This window comes from Panthera uncia, chromosome B4 (assembly GCF_023721935.1).
Source record: "Panthera uncia isolate 11264 chromosome B4, Puncia_PCG_1.0, whole genome shotgun sequence".
Classification (NCBI taxonomy): Eukaryota; Metazoa; Chordata; class Mammalia; order Carnivora; family Felidae; genus Panthera; species Panthera uncia.
The window spans coordinates 42,027,179-42,046,166 of record NC_064809.1 but is presented as its reverse complement, the minus strand read 5'-3'; the positions used below and the strand labels follow the sequence as shown (position 1 = coordinate 42,046,166).

Sequence of the window (18,988 nt, the reverse complement as noted above, 5' to 3'; positions counted from 1 at the left end):
CTCTCTTTCCCTTTCTCTCTGCCCCTACCCCACTGCACGTACATGCACAGGAGCTCTCTCTCTCTTAAAAAAAACCAAAAACACCTGGGGGCGCCTAGGTGGCTCAGTCGGTTGAGTTTCTGACTTCGGCTCAGGTCACGATCTCGCGGTTGAGGAGTTTGAGCCCCGTGTCGGGCTCTGTGCTGACAGCTCGGAGCCTGGAGCCTGCTTGGGATTCTGTGTGTATGTCTCTCTCTCTCTGCCCCTCCCCCGCTCATGCTCTGTCTCTCTCTGTCTCAAAAATAAAAATTAAAGAAAAAAAAAACCCACCTAAATGCCAGGGGATATCCTGGATTAGATCCTGAAACAGAAAAAGGGCATTAATAAAAAAACTGGTGACATTCAAAGTTAGTCAATAATAGAGCAGTTATTATTACTTAGTTTTGACAAAAGTACAATTACTTAAAACGTTAACATTAGAAGAAATGGAGTGAAGGGTATGAAAAAAATGCTATGTACCACCTTTGAAACTTTTCTATAAATATGACTTTATTTCCAAATAAAAATTTCACTTAAGGGAGACGACATAACTCGACTCCCTATAATGCAATATATTTAATTTCCAACATACAGTAAAAGAGTATTACAACGCAAAGAAATAAGGAAACGTGGGTCACAGCCCAGAGAAAAGTAAAAAACTAGAAAAGAAATTTAAGATGACATGGGTGTTGGAATTAGCAAAGACTTTAATAGCCATATAAATATGCTCAAAGGCAAGAGGAAAATATAGTCCCAGTGAATAAAAAGATGAAGAACCTTAGTGGGGAAATACAAACTGTAAAAAAGAGCCAAGTAAAATTCTAAGTCAGAAAAGAATAATATCCATAATTTAAAAAAACTAAAATTAAAAAACCCAACTGAATGGGATTAACAGCACACTGAAGAGGACAGAAGAAAAGGTCAGTGGGATGTGAAGACAGATGGCTAGAAATTACCCCAATATAAAGAAAACAATATATAAATAAACAGAGCCTCAGTGACCTGTGGGACGACATCAATGCCTGTACGTGAAGTCCCAGAAATACAGGAGAAAATAGTGGAGCAGAAAAAGAACTTGAAGAATTAATGATCGAATATTTCCCAAACTTAGTGCGAAATGGACAGATAGGAGAAATTCAACGAACCCCAATCAGGATAAATACAAGGAAAATCACACCTAAGGACATCATAACAAAACTGCTGAAAGCCAGATAAAAAGCAAATACTGCAAGCAGAGAGAGAAACACAACGTATTAACAAAGAGGAACAATGACATGAAAGGTAGCTGAATTCTCATCAGAAACCAAGAAGGAGAAAGACAACGGAATGCCATTTTTAAATGATTCTATTCTATTCTATTCTATTCTATTCTATTCTATTCTATTCTGAGAGAGCACACACAAGAAGATCAGGGGCAGAGAGAGAGAGAGAGAGGGTAGAAGGTCGAAAGAGGGCTCTGCGCTGACAGCAGCGAGCCCGATAGGAGACCATGACCTGAGCCAAAGTCAGACACTCAACCTACTAAGCCACCCAGGACCCCTGCCATTTTTTCAAAGGTAAGATAATAATACCGTGGGTACAGCCACAATGGAAAACAATACGGACGTTGCTCAGAAAATTAAAACTAGAACTACCATACGATCCAGCAATTCCACTTCTGGGTGTGTAGCTTAAGGAAATTCAATCACAATGTCAAAGAGGTATCTACACCCCCTTGTTCACTGCAGCATTATTCCCAATAGTCCAGACATGGAAACAGCCTAGGTCCCTTCAGTGGATGAATGCACAAAGAAAATGTGGTATATAGATACAGTGGAATATTATTAAGCCATATAAATGAAGGAAACCCTGCCATTTATGACAATATGGACAGACCTTGAGGGCATTATGCCAAGGGAAATGTCAGAGAAAAACAAATGCTGTATGATCTCATTTATATGTATTTTTTTTAATGTTTACTTCTTTTTGAGAGACAGAGGGCGAGCAGGGGAGGGGCAGAAAGAGAAGGAGACACAGAATCCAAAGCAGGCTCCAGGCTCTGAGCTGTCAGCACAGGGCCCGATGTGGGGCTCGAACCCACGAACTGTGAGATCACGACCTGAGCCGAAGTCGGATGCTTACCCGACTGAGCCACCCAGGCGCCCCTGATCTCATTTATATGTAGAATAAAAAAAAAAAAAAAAAAAAAAAACAACCCCAAGTTCAGAGAAACAGAGTAGAGTGGTGGCTTCCAGGGGCTGAGGGGGGGAGAAATAAGGAGACGTTGGTCACAAGGTATAAACGTCCAGTTATGAGATGAGTAAGTTCTGGAGATGTAATGTACCACACAGTGATTACAGTTAAGAATGCTGGACTGTATACTTGAAACATGCTAAGAGTAAATGTTCAATGTTCTTAACACCAAAAAAAAAAAGAATAAAATAAAAGTAATTAAGTGAGGTGTTGGATATAGTAAATAAACTTATTATGGTAATCATTTCACAGTATACATACATGTCAAATCATCACATTTTATACCTTAAATTTGCACAGTTATATGTCAATTATACCTGAATCAATCTGGGGTGTGAGGTGAATACTGCTACCAGTCCAGAATTCTATATCCAGCAAATACATCCATCAAGAATAAAGAAGAAAAAAAGACTTTTTTAAAAATTTCTTTCTTTATTTTTTTTAAGATTTTTTTTTAATGTTAATTTATTTTTGACAGAGAGAAAGAAAGACAGAGCATGAGCAAGGGAGGGGCAGAGAGAGAGGAGACACAGAATCCGACGCAGGCTCCAGGCTCTGAGCTGTCAGCACAGAGCCCGACGCGGGGCTCGAACTCACAGACTGCGAGATCATGACCTGAGCCAAAGTCAGTCGCTCAACCGAATGAGCCACCCAGGCACCTCATTAATTTCTTTATTTTTAAGTTTATTTATTTTGAGAGAGAGAGTGCACACACTAGCAGGGGAGGGGCAGAGAGAAAGGGAGAGAGAGAATCTCAAGCAGGCCGATTTGGGACTCAATCCCAGGAACTGCAAGATCATGACCTGAGTAGAAATTAAGAGCTGGACACTTAACCAACTGAACCACTCAGGCAACCCCAAAAAACACTTTTATATAAAGAAAATGGAACTGTTTAGCAGTCCAGCGCAACCAGAAATGCTCGAAGAAGCTCTTCATACTTAAAAGCAACGTCACGAGATGAAAACTTAGACCTACAAGACTGAAGAACAGAAATGGTAAATATATAGGTGCATATAAAAGATGGTGTTCTTTTTTCCCCTGAATTTCTTTAAAGGAAAGAGGAAACAAAGGGAAATAAAACATGTAAGACAGACTGTAAACAAATAGCAAAATGATAGACCTAAAGCCAACCACATCAATAAGTGAATTCATCATAAATGGACTAAACACATCAAATAAATGGCAGAGGTTGTAACACAAGGAGAAAAAAAAGCAAAAAACAAACAAAAAAAACGCAACTATATGCTGTGTATAACACACGCACTTTAGATATGATGACACAAACAGGTCAAAGGAAAGTACAGAAAAAGATACATGCAAACAGTAAACAAAAGAAACCTGAAGTGGTAACCACCCTGTAATCAAGATTTAGATTTTCGTCACCCAGGAACATTTCCTTGTGTCCCTTTCCAGTCCTGTCTAGGATTTTCAGTACAGTGTTGAATAGAAATGGTAAAATTAGACATCATCACCTTGCTCCTGGGTGGTTTATAAACCACTTCTGAATTTTATTTGCTGACAGTTTTTTTAGTGAATTATATAGTTAAGAGTTGTGTATTTTATTATTTATAAAACTTACCTCAACAACAAAAAAATGAAACTTTAAACAAACATTGAACTCTAATTAGTAGGCTTGCTTTATACAACAGTATGGTTTATCGGTTATGAAACTACTTTCTGCAGGTTGCCTGGGTGGCTCGGTCTGTTAGGCATCTGACCTTGGCTCAGGTCATGATCTCACAGAGACAGGCTCTGCTGGAGCCTGGTCTCCCTCTCTCTCTTTCTCTGCCCCTCCCCTGCTCATGCGCGCGCCCGTGTGTGTGTGTGTGTGTGTGCGCGCGCGCGCGCGCGCGCGCGCGCGCGCGTTCTCTCTCAAAAATAAACAAACATTAAAAAAAAAATTTTAAACTACTTTCTGTGTTTCCTTATGCGTGAACAAAGGTGAAACATATTGGGTACGATGGGAGCCTGGTTGCTCACTCTTGGAAAGATACATTGATTTCCTGTGTCTGCTAAGGGGCATTAAAGCAGTCACCATAAGTAGCAAGAAACACATCTTGCTTTCTCAATACCATTCTCCACTAAATGGAACAAGTCTGCCTTGAAGAAACGATTGATTCTAAGGTAATTAAAACACAAGATAAACATGGAATATCTGTGTACCCAAAAGCAAAGAATTGGCTCAAACAATGATGGGACCTGTCAAAATGACAAAGGAGCCACCATAAAGAGGCTCCCACTACCAGTTCAAAATCAACCCACGCCCTCCAGCAATTTATCTGTTACCTTATCAGTGGGCTGCACATTCTGCGGCAGGAACCACACCCTCTCTTCAGAGGTCTGAATCTCTACCTTGTGGTTGGGGAAGGGAGCACTTCCTTTAAGTTTCTAAGGTACTTCCTTAACTCTTCTTCAGCCCAGAAGTAGTAGCTGCATCCTGTAGTTGCTACTTCTGTGTAATTTCTATAACTTCGAGTCCTTGTTTGCCTCCTCTTAGTAATGATTTACTAGAAAACCAGTCTACATTAATTGTTTCCTTAAAATCACTGGTGTGGTATCTGTCTTCCAATTGGATCCCAACTGATACAAGAACACATCACTTGTCTCTTAGCCCTACTGAAAAAATTCATTCCTAAATATAATCATCAGGAAACATCAGACATACCCAAAATAAGAGACACTCTACAATGGTACAGTGTCTAATTTTGACAATTACACAGTGATAAGGTAAAAGAATGTCTTTATTCTGAGGAAGTACACACTGATGTGCGTAATGGTAATAGGGAACTTTCAAATTGTTCAAAATAAACTAGTGTGGGGTGGGAGGAGACTAATAAAGCAAACGGGGCAACTTGTAAAGGACTGGCAAATCCGGGTAAAGGGAATACAAGAGTTCTAAAACAAGGGGCACCTGGCTGGCTTAGTTGGTTAAGCTTCTGACTCTTGACTTCGGCTCAGGTCATAATCCCCCGGTTCAAGTTTATGGGTTTGAGCCCCGAATAGGGCTCTGTACTGACAGTGCAGCAGAGCCTGCTTGCGATTCTCTCCCTCTCTGCCCCTCTCTCTCCCAAAAATAAATAAACACTTTAAAAAAAAAAAAGAATGCAAATTACCAAAACCAAAAAAATACACTGAGTCCTTGAAATATGTTAAATATTTTAAAAAGAAGTCATCAATAAAAATTCAAAACTGAAATCTAGTTCAAGATGGCAAGTCGAATACATGCATATCAGGACTGAGAAACTACCAAACGAATTTCAAAGATCCCTGAGCAAGTGCACTTGGGTAGCTCAGTCAGTTAAGCGTCCAACTCTTGGTTTCAACTCAGGTCATGATCTCACAGTTCGTGGGTTTGAGCCCCGTGTTAGGCTCTGCGCTGACAGCGTGGAGTTCAAACCTCATGGTTGGGAGAGGGTTGGGAGCCCTCTCTCTGTGCCCTTTCCCGGCTCTCTATCTCTCAAAATAAATAAATAAACTTAAAAAAAAAAAAATCCCTGAGTAGATCAGAAAATTGTGAGCAGGTAGGATTTATTTGATAGTGAAACCAGAGCAACACGTGTAACGCAAAACTCATAACTGAAGGAAGCTGTTGAGAGATTTTAAAAAGCCATTCCCAACCAAGCTTCCAGCTCAGATTTAACAAAAATCACACCCGGGAGAATTCTCAAAGCAACAAATTGAAGGAAGAATTCAGAATACAGTGGTCTCCCCTAACCCATGGTTTCGCTTTCTATGGCTTCAGTTACTCAAGGTCAACCACATCCTGGAAGCAAATGATCCTCTTTTGACTTATCAGCAAAAGGTCAGTAGTAATCTATCATCAAATCACAATATATATGTCATTGACCTCACTCCGTCTCATCATGTAGGCATGTTATCTCACACCATCACAAGAGGAAGGGTGAGTACAGTCGGGTAAGATATTTTGACAGGGACCACATTCATATGTTGTTATAACTGCTCTAATTTATTATTAGTTATTGTTGTTAGTGTCGTACTGCTGTTATGCCCAGAATTCGTGATCCCCAAAGACCACCAGGGAGCCGAGTCTGATGCAAAAGCAAAGAGCCTTTATTCGAGCTAGCTCAAGCTCAATCTCCTACTGCACCAACACAGCGGTGAGATACCGGAGAGAGAGAGCGAGTTTCAAAAGCACAAAGGTTTTATAGGGGTCTAGGGGCAGTTGGTGAGGTAATGGCTGCGGCCTCAGCCGATTGGCTGGGGAAGGGTCGGAGTCCTGTTAGGCAGGTCGCAGGGCGTGTTTTGATTCGGAAGTTTGAACGGGTGAGCGGGAGGTTACTCAAGGGGAGGAGGCATGGTTCTGCAATTTGCCCGGAAAGGGGGCATGTCGGGGACATAGTCACTCAAGGTGGAGGACACAGAACAAGATGGAGTCAGCCGGCGTAGGTCCGCTCTTTCACTGTGCCTCGCTTATAAATTAAACTTTATCATAAGTATGTATGTATAAAAAAAAACACAGGCTTCAGTACTATTTGCAGTTTCTAGGGGTCTTGGAATATATCCCCCGTGGATGAGGGGTACTAGATCTTTCAAGTACCTTTCCTTCTTCTGCTTATACTACACAGGAGGTATTTTTGCGCATTTGATTTTAGCACAAAACTGCTAAAGGACTGCTTTCTAAACAAACTGAGCAATTTACCTTGTATGTGGGAGGGGGGTGTGGGTGTGGGTATTACGAGCCGGGGGGTGTCCTTGTTAATGATGCGGCTACAGACAGGCAGAGCAGAAAGGCAAAAAAGAACTGCTAATTTCAGTTTTTGTCCCTGGCACAGATAGTTTCCACAATGGGCACTGAAGCATGAGAAGCAGGGAAGTAACCCAGGTTAGTTGTGAGTGGAGGGAAAGGGAAGTCTCTCCCTCCTTCTCACTCCTACAGAAGACAAGTTATTCACCCTACTCAGCTGCATTGCTGGACCTTTTGTGACTTCCAACATGCACCCTTCCCTCCCTCCAGTCCAATGCGGCCCTAGGCAATGACCAAGAGGCAAGATTTCTGAATTCACCAACAAATGAACATCAGTTCCAGAATGAAAGCTTATTGTAAAAGGGATTTTTGTCTCCCCCACCCCGCACCTCCCAAATCTGTAACAGTATATTGCTCAGTAAATATTTGTTGAATGCACTGATAAAAGCAATTCAATAGAAATAAATACCTAATTCTAATGGACTTGCTCAAGCAGCAATCCATACACCTAAGTATTACGCAACCATTAAAAAGTTTATTTATAAAGTTAGTGATATGGAGAAACATTTGAGGATATTAAATCTTTTTTAAAAAGGAAATGGAGAACATGTTCTCTGTATTTTCTGATTACAAATTACTTTTATTGTTAAAAAATTTGGGGGGCACCTGGGTGGCTCAGTCGGTTAAGCGGCCGAATTCCGCTCAGGTCATGATCTCGCAGTCCGTGAGTTTGAGCCCCGCGTCGGGCTCTGTGCTGACAGCTCAGAGCCTGGAGCCTGTTTCAGATTCTGTGTCTCCCTCTCTCTGACCCTCCCCTGTTCATGCTCTGTCTCTCTCTGTCTCAAAAATAAATAAACGTTAAAAAAAATTTTTTTTAATTTTTTAATTTTATTTTGAGAACACACCTGAACCCAACCCACCTTGCCTGAACTGAATGCACCAATTAATAAACAAACAGAATCCTACACACTCAATGTACTGCTTGAGAGCGTGGACTCTGAAGACTATATGCATATCTAATTAATGCCTAAATTATGGGAACTGAATACTGACACCGTAACTTAAATAGCTGCGGGACCCAGAGTAGGTTACTTAGCCTCTAGGAGCTTTAAAATTCAAGGTTACTTGTGAAGACTAAGCGAATCAGTATCCACTTCAAGCACGGACAACAGTGCCGGCACTGCAGAACTATACACGTATTAGCTTCTATTACTATTGGATTCAAAACATTGTGCTAACTCTGGCGAGGAGAATGACGAATCAAAATCCAGTCTCTATCCGCAAAGATGGGAGGGGGAGGGACACACACAAAAGCCACGTAGGAGTCACAGCGGCATGAAAACGCGCTAAAACCGGGGATGGGCAACAAGTGTGCATTTAGAAGGAGTTACTTATTCCGAAGAGAGTCGAGCCGGGACACCACCGGAGCAAACAGCATTTGAACCACGTTCTAGGAACGCGCAGGACCTCCCCGAGCGACGAATAAGACAGACACGAGGGAAACCACAGAGGATCTTGGCAAAGGCACAAAGACTAACATTGACCTGCTCTTTCCCCAGGACACCAGAAACGCGGGACAGGTTGGAGAACAGAACTGGTTACAGAATGCTCATCACGCAAAGGGCCACGAGACCGCAAAATGCCAAGAGATCTCTTGGCGAATTGAACTGGTTGCGGTGTTCCACGCAAAACGCCACGACACCGGGATGACACTGTTAACAAAAACAGTATCGGTAACAACAGACCCCAAGGTACTAAGCTGTAGAAAGGAAATAAAGAACAAAGGTGTCGTGAAGAATGCCAGGACTACCACGACCCAGTCGCTGTCCACGGTCTTCTAGGCGCCGGGCTTGGAGACAACGCGACTCGGGGCCGGCAGACGGCGAAACAGCGCCTCCCGCAGGCGGCAAGCGAGCTGGGGAAGCGCGGAGAGGAAGAAACCTGCGGTGAGAACTACAGCTCCCAGGGAGGCCTGGCCGACAGCCCCCTCCACATATTTCCGCTTCCGCCGCCCGCTCTTACGTACGGTCCGCTTGGGGACCTACCGGGGAGCGGGCCTGGCGCGTGACCGCGCGTGACCCCGCGTGACCGCGCGTGACTCCGCGAGCCGAGAGGCCGGGAGGCGGGATTCTGGGGCCCCATTGGTAGAAAGGCGACCCGAAAAGGTGGAACCCAACTTGAAAATCTCTATGGGGATTGGAGTTGATAAGACAAGGGCGGAGCTAAATGCCCGGATCCTGGCCAATCAGAGTCTGGGATCCGCCGGGAGACCGGGAAGGGGAAAGGGGCGAAATGGTTCTGTGGTCACATGCCGCGGGGTCTAGTGGGAGGAGCAGTTGCCCAGAGGACGCCTGGTGCTTCCTGTTTCCGGTTCCCGGAGTGGTGCACAGCGAGGCGTCTTGGGGAACGCTGGCCTTTGACACGAGTTGTGGGTCGGGGGTCTGCGGCTGGCCCCTCGCTGGCCCTGTCTCCCAGCCCCAGGCAGGTATTCAGCCGGGGATTCTGCGCCTTGGCTACTCCCTTTGCCCGTGACACGTGAGTATGAGGGGCGTGGAGGAGGAGAGGAGCTGGAGAGCGCTCACACCTCGGCGTCCGTGACAGGGGCTGGGATCCCGAAGTCAGCTTTGGCCAAGGTTCTAGCCCAAAATGCAGCTAAGGAGCCCTAGGGCAGCGTGGAGGCGCAGGCGCAGGCGTGAGGGCAGGGAGTTACGAGTCCCGAAGGGAGCGAGGGAGAAAAGACCTACCCAGACCCGAGAGGGAATTGACGGGTATTGGAAAGCAGAGAAAGGAAGGACCCTAGGTATGGAGTCGTTTGAGGGATTACTGGCTACCTGTGGAAGGAATTTTTGGCCTGCATCGAGAAGGAAGTCAAAGTGGCATCATTTGGAGAGGATACGGCCCTAAGCGATTGGAAAGTCAGGAGACGAAGACGGAACGAGGATTTCTAGAACCCTGGAAGAAGTTTGAAGGGGATGCGTGTGTGATACGGAGAAGCTCATGGAGGGCTTATCTAGTGTTTCGCTTTGTAGGGAGCTTCCGCTCTTGGGACACAGAGCTACTTCTCTAAGGCTTTGCAGCGTTGGGCCTTTTAGCTAATTAGATTCGCTCTTCCAACGGTGTAGGCTGCTGGAGACAGGCGATAAGGGCTGCTACCTCGGGAGTGAGCCAGAGAGCAGAAAGTAGAAATTCCACTGAAAAGTGGAAAATGCTCGTGGCTAGTCTTGAGGGTGGGAAAGAGTGGGACAGAGCCCCAGCGATGTGAACTGCTTCCCAATTCCTGCCTCCGTCATTGGAACATCCCATTAAAGAGATTTATTTATTTATTTTTTTTTTTTTTTTTTTTTTTTTGCATTACCGAAATAGATCTGTCCCAGAACAGGACAATTGAAGGGGATTTTTCAAAATCTTAAAAGTCCTACTCTTTATTTCCAAAGTCTCTAGACAAACTATGGCGCCTCAAGAATCTAATTGTAGCACATTCAAAGGGAAGTACGCAGCCCTTGGATTTTATACTCTTCCTAACAAACTTTGGCCCCTCTGTACTTTCCAGAAAATTGCCAGCAAGTAGCTTTGTGCCATGAATCCTCCAGGTTGTCCCACTAATTTCATACATGTTTAATACTTGGACAGCCTAGGGCAAATCATTTAACCTCTGTAAGCATCAGTTTCCTCATCTGTAAAATGAGAGAAATCATACCTGCTCTTCTGGGTTGTGAAGATTGCCAAAATATGATCTAGATTAAAAACACTTAGAGCATTTGCCACTGAATCAAAAGAAGCAGTTCAAACATACAGATAAACCTTACACAGAAAAGAGAATAATGTAAGTTTGACATCCTAACTTCTTAAACCAATAAGCAAATGAAAGAGAGTTCAACTCAACTATTGCAGACCTCAGGGTGTTTAACCCTTCATCCTATTCTTTGTTCTAATTTGGGAAGAGAAATCATTAACTGTTAACAAATAAGGAACTGATTCTGAGGCCAAAGGACACAGCCTTATGTGTGAGCATCCCTCCAGAAAACTGGTCCTGGGGAAAAAAAAAAAAATCTCAAAAGTCCAGAATGTTGAAATTTTAAGTTAGATCCTGAGACCATATACGGAAAATGGCATGTTCAATCAGTCCCATGAAAAGAGTCTCTTATTAATAGTTTTTTTTTTTAAGAACTCAGCTGGTCACATAGTGTGCTGAGCAATGAATTTAGGGAAGGCAGGAGTCTGAGGTTTGAGTTCTTTATTCCAACCTCTGAACTGTGTGAGGAGTCACTTCCCCCTGCTTTGTCAGAAAGAAAGCCGAGCTTTGGCTGCCGACTCAGATCCCCAGAAAACTAATGTGAAAGGAGGTAACATGAACGTGTGGTCCAGTGTAGACCGTGAGCTCTGGAGTTAGACTTTTCTGGTCCATCCACTAACTGTGCCTCACCTTTTTCATCTGTAAAATAAAGACAACAATTGTATTCACTGCGTAGAGTTTTTGTAAGGACTAATTAGTTAATGCATGATAAGTGCCTTTAACAGTAGAAGGCAGGCACTCTATTAAGTTTCCTATTGGTGCTTTAAATGTGTATGGGGCCTCAGACTTTATGGCTGGTGATAATTATTCTATGGAAACATTTTATTAATATTACTACAGTGAATTGATGTTGGAAATAGTACAGAGTCAGAGAGACAAGACAACTTCCCCAGCATTTGTTGTTGCCCTAGTGGAACGTGGAGAACACAAGGCCAGATGTAAGTTGGTTTAGGGGAGCAGAGAAAATTCAGGGCTCAGAGCTTCCATTTTCCTGTTTTTAAACTTCTTAGTACCCATTTAATCCTGCCTAGCGTATTAACCAAAGTTCAGACTTGTGGTATGGAAGCATGCTGTTATACGTGAGGAAAGTTTGGAAGAATTCAATCTTTGTACCATAACAGTGAGAGTTATGAAATTAACAAGTAGCAGTGGCCTGAATGATCATCAGCTAAGAATGGATACCAGAGTGAAGTCTTCTGCAAGGGTAAATCAGAATGTCCTTGGGTGTGGGGATGGATTAGAGAAAAGGCGTCTGGGAAACGGAGCCATGTGTTTCCATTCCTAGAACAGTACAAGGAACAGGTGAATTGGAAAGTGACTTAGTGATTCCCAAGAATTGCCAGCAATTTGGAGGATACAAAGACAACTGTCCTGGACATTTAGAAACTCTTGGGATTTGTGACATGTAGAGCCTGAGGTGGGTTTTGGAAGACTTCTTCAAACCACTCTGTCTCTGACCTCATGAATTTTCTTCTTCCTATAGTTTGAGTGACCAAATATTTTTTCAGACCTGAGACATCAAAGTAGATAAATGTCAAGGTTTAGGTGCTGTGGCTGTGTTTATCTCCATTCATCATTCTTAGGGCAAATATGAACGAAGACTGGTGGATGCTCCTGACTACTGATAGGAGAAGTTAGGGCCCAAAGTGTTCGAGTCTCTTTCTTTGTTTCACATCTTTCTCAATAACTTTCAACTGGACTTTATCAAGTGTTAAGTGAAAATTTGAGTGTTCTCTTAGGGTGGGTCACAGGTTGAAGCAGGTTTGTTATTTGTTTTTGTTTTTGTTTTTTTTAATTTTTGTTTATTTTGAGAGAGCAGAAATCCCAAGCGAGCTCCGTATTCAATGCAGAGCCCGACGTGGGGGTTCCATCTCATGACTGCAAGATCATGACCTGAGCCGATAGCAAGAGTTGAGCCCAGCTGAGCCACCCAGATGCCCCTGAAGCAGCTTTTATGAACTGTATTAAAGTATTAAACTTTAAATATGAGATACCGCAATGTAACTTTTCACAAAAGCGTAAAGAAGCAAGGATGTCTCCACCCAAGTTGTCATAATTAAGTAATTCCTTTTTGTTCTTTCCTTTCCAACTCTTCGCACCCCCAGAGTTTGTTGTGAAGGACTCACCTGTGAATGACACAGAAAGCTACATGTCTGTATGAGTTTCCTATTACAGGTGCTCTTGGCACAAAGATATTAAGAGGTACTATTTGTTGCATGTGCCAGAGAATCTTGGACATTCTGAAGAATCCCACTACCATTCCTTGGTGTCAGCTAGGTATTTCCTAGGCCATTGGTTGGTCCTTCTGACAGTTTCTAGGATGGAAAATACGCCTTTCTCCGTAGAGCTGAGGAGTTGGTAAATCGCCTCGGAAATTGAGACATTCCTGTTGTAGGGCACACCTATGCCGAAATCATCAGCAACCATCCGTAGACACTGACTCTTCACCAAGGCCAGTGCCGTCCTCTTTGCTGAGCACACAGTGTGCCCCTTTCCTGAAGGCACCCAGGCAGGACAGGAGGTGAGCAACGGTGTCAGGCAAGAGAGTCTGCTAGGAAAAGACTTGCAAAATAAGTTTTAAAAAGAAAAAAAACCTAGAGATTAAGAATCCAATTCTGAACATTAAAGGACAGGAAAAAATAATGGGTGAAAGCCAAAAGCTTGAAGCAGACACGAGAAAATGAACCCCAACTTCCTGGTAAGGAGGAAGACTGACTAGCGTAAAATAAGTGACGGACAGGAGATAAAACGGTAAAAACAAAAACACATTCACTTATTGCACGTTGCTGTGTTTTATCTCTCTCTCCCTTCTTTCCTGATCCTACCCCGCTTCCTCAACACACACACACCGTCTCCCAAAAGGATGTTCCCCTTCTGCAGCTGCTGGAGGACTGGACTGCTCCTGCCACTGCTCCTGGCTGTGGCAGTAAGAGAATCCTGGCAGACAGAAGAAAAAACCTGTGACCTGGTGGGAGACAAGGGTAGAGAGTCAGAGACAGAGTTGGCTCTACTGAAGAGGCTGCAACCACTGTATAACAAAAGGTAAAGGGTCTTTTCCTCCACTTACTGACGTTATTCTCATATTACTACTCTGTACGGAGGGAATACGTGTATAAGAACCTCCTCTGGGAGACGGTTCTAACTTGAACTTCAGTAGTATTGGTCTTATTTGGCCATGATAGCTTGCCTTTTTTTTTTTTTTTTTTTTTTTTTTTTTTATGATATAGAGCAAATTCTCAGCCCAGTTTTTACTAGCAATGTGGAGTTCTCTTATGCAGAAGGGTAGCTATTTCCGAGACTGGATCCAAGAGACCAACTTGTAGGAATTAAAAAGCATTATTTGATACCTCCATTTAGTGGGACTTTAGAAGAATCAGATGAACATTGAGGCCTACACCCATCATCTTAACTGTTAGGAATCTTCAGGTATATAAATCTGGAAATGATCTTCAAGGGACAAGGGATACTTCCTGTGAACACAGATCCTTATTCGCAGGGAAATAGCAACTAACACTTCAGCATAATCTAGAACGGATGTTCTAGAATATCTAGGTGTCTTGAGTGTTGTGTCTTAATCAGTCATCATCAACAATTAGGATTGTCTCATGATTCATTAAATATGATTCACTCTTACGTGGCTATCTCATGATTCATGGATATCGCATGATGCGACGAATGTTATTCACTATTACGTTTAGTTGTGACATCAAATAAATAAATGGATCACACTTTCGGGGGACGGGTGTTAAAGGAAGAGAGGCCGCTTGTCCTAAGGCTGATAGCCAGTAACTCTCCTCTTCCTTCTTTCTCCACGCTTCTCCTTGCAGCTTTGAGAGCACTGTGGGCCAGGGCCCAGATACATATATCTACATGTTCAGGGTGTGCCGAGAAGCTGGCAACCGTACCTCTGGGGCAGGCCTGGTGCAGATCAACAAAAGTAACGGCAAGGAGACAGTGGTAGGGAGACTCAACGAGACCCACATCTTCAATGGAAGTAAGAGTCTCCCTGTTGATTGATTGATCCCAAGTCAATCCCTCTGACAGTCCTGTATACGTCAGCCTTTCTCAGTGTCTTTGGAGCATCCTACGGCATGTGGGCTTCAGCTCACCTGAGACTGTAAACCACAGGATACCTAGTTCCCCAGCTCCTCTGGAGCCATGGCTCAGGACCTCTGTGTGCTTGTTTTAAAGTTAATGAAAAGCTTCGGCAGAAAGAAGAGTCTAGCTGGGGTTCTGTAGCTTAATGCATTTTTCATGCTAGTCATGAAAATACCAACCGTGACCATTTCGCATTGAAATAGTCCAACTCTGCCAGTTAAATTTTAAGAGATTAAGTTAAGCTTTTTTGCAAACCAGTCTACAAAAACTTCCCCACCAACTTGTGGTGTGGTGGTTATGTTTCTCATAAGTCCTAAAATCATTATTGCCGAAAGGACTCTTTGAGCACCTGTAGTCTGATTCCCTCCTTAAGTGGATGACTGTATTTTCCAGTGCAGGCATTTGCTCCTATCAGTAATATAATAAAACGACATCGAGAGTTTAGGGCTCGGGGTTGGAAGACTGGGTTTTTGACCCAGCTTATGTTTACTTGTCCTGTGACTTGGAAGAATCATTTCATCTTACTGTGTTTTTTGTATGTAAAATTGGAAGCGGAATCTTTTGCCTTGTTCACCCGGTAAACCAAAGGATATTTTGCAAAAGCAATTTGAATGTGGTAAACATTAAAGAAGAAATGGCAGCGTGTCCAGGTGGCTCCGTCAGTTCAATGTCCGACTCTTGATTTCGGGTCAGGACATGATCTCACAGTTCATGAATTCGAGCCCGGCATAGGGGTCTGCTCTGACGGTGCCGACCCTGCTTGGGATTCTCTCTGTCTGCCCCTCCGTGCCTTGCGCTCTCTTTCTCTCTCAAAATAAATAAATAAGCTTTAAAAAATAAAAACGGGGGGACCTGGGTGGCTCAGCAGGTTAATCATCCGACTTCAGCTCAGGTCATGATCTCACGGGCTCTGGGTTGGTAACTCAGAGCCTGGAGCCTGCTTTAGTGTCTGTGTCTCCCTGTCTCTCTGTCCCTCCCCTGCTTGTGGGCGTGCACGCTCTCTCAAAAATGAGTAAACATTGAAAAAAAAATAAAAAATAAAGAATAAATGGCTCCCAATCTTAAAAATCATCCACTTTGAGGGGTGCCTGGGTGACTCAGTCAGTTAAGTGTCCAACTTCTGCTCAGGTCATGGTCTCGCCATTTAGGAATTGCGACCCCCACATCGGGCTCTGTGCTGACAGCTCAGACCCTGGAGCCTGCTTCAGAGTCTGTGTCTCCCTCTCTCTATGCCCTTCCCCTGCTCGCTCGCTCTCTCTCTCTCTCTCTCTCAAAAATAAATAAACATTAAAATTTTTTTCAGTCATCCACTTTGAATTTATCTGTGGCTAATTTTAAATCGTAGGCATTCCCCTGCCAGCTAGTAATTTTATGGAACCTCTTCTTTTGATGTTAGCAGGTGTTCCGAAAATGTGAATCATTGTCACAGTGTGGGTCATAATTGTTTTTTCACTATCAATTGCCTGCCTTTTATTGTGGAAAATTAAGATTATCATATGAATATCTGGATCTCAGTTGTCTTAAGGGAACACAAAGCTGTTACAAAAAAGCCAGTTTTAGCTTGGTATTTGGTATACAGAGCCCATACTGATAAGGATTATTTGAATTAAAACCAGTTTCATTGAACTTCTCAATTCCTTTCTGCCATAGTACCTAGGCCTGCCTCTGCTTTCCCCCCACCCCAAAGCTCCATTTTCCTTGTCTCTCTCAGGTAATTGGATCATGCTGACCTATAAAGGGGGTGATGAATACGACAGACACTGTGGCATGGAGCAGCGTCGTGCAGTGGTGATGATCTCCTGCAATCGACACACCCTAGCGGTGAGGCGTCCTGGGGCACACGGGCCTAGAGAGCACATGCAAGGACTGACCCAAGGTGGGAGAGTCTCCAGAGGGGACGAGATAACACTGGGATGGATCAGAAGTCTGGTGTCGCCCTGCATCACAGACACCTTGTCTTCCATTATATGTGGAAAATAGGTTATTGAACCAAGAGAAAGCAACTGTTTTTTTTGGCTTGTGGGTTTTTTTCTTTTTTTAATAAGAGCCCAAAGGAAACCGTTCACCACATAACTGTTGCGTTCTGGCCTTTCGTCATCAGGACAATTTTAACCCTGTGTCTGAGGAGCGAGGCAAAGTCCAAGATTGTTTCTACCTCTTCGAGATGGACAGCAGCCTGGCCTGTGCCCCGGAGACCTCCCGCCTCAGTGTGGGTTCTATCTTACTAGTCACGTGAGTGCTTTTTCCTCTATCAGTCCAAACAGTCCTTTTTTTCTCCTCTCAACTCAATTCCTTGGTGCTTTTTAGATACAAATTGTGTTGGGGGGCGGGGGGTGGGGGGGTGGGGTGGGCGGGGAGCTTCGCATGAAAATCCTCTTTAAACTCTGACTATGCAAGTTTTTTTCAAAACGAGATGTAATGTTTCACACCTAATAAGTATTTGCATTTGGAGGTGCTTTTTATCCCCCTACAGGAGGACCGGACTCTTCTTAAATCTATCCCATTAGACTATTAGAACTTTGGGAGAAATGGAACTGTAGATCTGTAACTATTCTTGGCTTTAGGTGAGAGTCATACACGAGGGTCTTGTTTTTTCTGGGCCTTTTGCTTTTAGACAATGTTAATTGGCTTTTTAAAGCAGCTAACCCTCCCCCCACCCCTTTTTTTCCCCATTTTTACAGAATACAGCCTAGGAAACAGCTAGTGAATACAAAGATCATCTTTATTATTGAAGTTTTACTCTTCCTTGGTCTTTAAGCAGAGAGGTCTTTATTCCTCAACAGGTTTGCATCACTGGTCGCAGTCTACGTCATCGGGGGGTTCCTATACCAGCGACTGGTGGTGGGAGCCAAGGGAATGGAGCAGTTTCCTCACCTCGCCTTCTGGCAAGATCTTGGCAACCTGGTAGCAGTAAGTAACAGGACTGCTGGCTGAGTCTGTAGCCTGCATACAAGATTGAGTCACCAGCCATCTCGGTTTACCCACACTGAGGGATCTCTCGAGACACAGGACTTTGGGTGCTAAAACTACAAAAGCCCCAGCAAACCCAGTACAAAGTACCTGCTGGCCCTAGCACAAAGCATTAAGTAGCATAGCATCTTAGTGCCTGGCCTTTGCCAAAGACGTGGCTGGGAGAACAACACCGTTGCTTAGATTTAGGCATCTGAGAAAGCTTTGCAGGGGCCTAGATGGCGAGATGAGACGTGATTAGAATTTTTCTCCGGTTGGCCCCAAATTCAATTCAGGCTGATGCTTAGAGCATCTAGGTTTTCTCATCATCCGTGAAGAAACCTAGTTCTTGCCACATTCTTAGCCCACGGGTACATTTTGCCTCAAACTAAAGTTGGTTATTCCAAATTATCATTTCCTTCCTTTGCTTCTCTCTCTACAGGATGGTTGTGACTTTGTGTGCCGTTCTAAACCCCGAAATGTGCCTGCTGCGTATCGTGGTGTGGGGGATGATCAGCTGGGGGAAGAGTCAGAAGAAAGGGATGATCATTTATTACCAATGTGATTGCACTTTAAATGCCCAGCTGCTTCTTCAGTCCCCCAAACCAAAGCATACTCAGCCAGATTTCTTAAGCAGCGTCCACTCCAGTCTCTCATCCCACCCTTAATATTGCTCTTGCTTTCCAGTTTGCTTTTGATTTGCATCCTCTTCTCACTAGCAGAAATGCCTTTCCTTTTTCCCCGATTGTTTTTCCTCTAGAGAGGTACAGTTACAGGACAGAGATAAAATGATAGGGCCTGTGCAAAAGAGGCTATTACACTATCTCTTGGTGTCAGAAGGTACAAATAGGATAGTCCTAGTGAGCAAAAAAGCGTGGCAGGCTCCCTGACCTTTTTAAACACATTTTCACAAGTTTTTGAGACACTGGATTTAATTAAAAAAAAAAAAAAAAAAGGCAAGAAACATTATTTATACAAGGTTTGATTGCTTTCATGCCGTTACTCTGCACCCTACAGTGGTCTCCATGAGAATCTGGATGTGATCTCTTGCTGCTTGGAACTACTCTACAGTGATCATTTGGTTGCAATCCAAGTATTGCCATTTGGTCTGAGCCCAGAGATGTTGCAGACTTCTCCCACCTCTGGGATTAGGATGGGGAAGAGGATTCATTTCCCACTTAGAGGATTATAAA

General features: G+C 43.6%; 1 protein-coding gene across 3 annotated transcripts; it reads left to right on the top strand.

The window, feature by feature from the left end:
• Positions 1-9,246: 9,246 nt before the first annotated feature.
• M6PR (mannose-6-phosphate receptor, cation dependent) lies at positions 9,247-18,759 on the top strand. 3 transcript variants are annotated; one of them, XM_049627063.1, is made up of 7 exons: positions 9,247-9,436; positions 13,611-13,790; positions 14,576-14,742; positions 16,558-16,667; positions 16,948-17,078; positions 17,630-17,756; positions 18,238-18,759. In XM_049627063.1, the coding sequence occupies exons 1-7, from the start codon at positions 9,264-9,266 to the stop codon at positions 18,358-18,360; spliced, it is 1,011 nt and encodes a 336-aa protein (XP_049483020.1). In that variant the 5' UTR covers positions 9,247-9,263; the 3' UTR covers positions 18,361-18,759. The 3 variants fall into 3 exon arrangements, with proteins under 3 accessions (XP_049483020.1, XP_049483019.1, XP_049483021.1); XM_049627062.1 differs by having other exon boundaries at positions 9,248-9,490; XM_049627064.1 differs by having other exon boundaries at positions 9,394-12,165.
• Positions 18,760-18,988: the final 229 nt, after the last annotated feature.

What these genes read in the sequence shown, in the direction of transcription:
- M6PR (XM_049627062.1), top strand. Translation starts at nt 9,264, where the DNA reads ATGCCGCGGGGTCTAGTGGGAGGAGCAGTTGCCCAGAGGACGCCTGGT. An exon ending in ACTCCCTTTGCCCGTGACAC is followed by an intron (nt 9,491 to 13,610) that starts GTGAGTATGAGG and finishes GTCTCCCAAAAG; the next exon opens with GATGTTCCCCTTCTGCAGCT. An exon ending in ATCTTGGCAACCTGGTAGCA is followed by an intron (nt 17,757 to 18,237) that starts GTAAGTAACAGG and finishes CTCTCTCTACAG; the next exon opens with GATGGTTGTGACTTTGTGTG.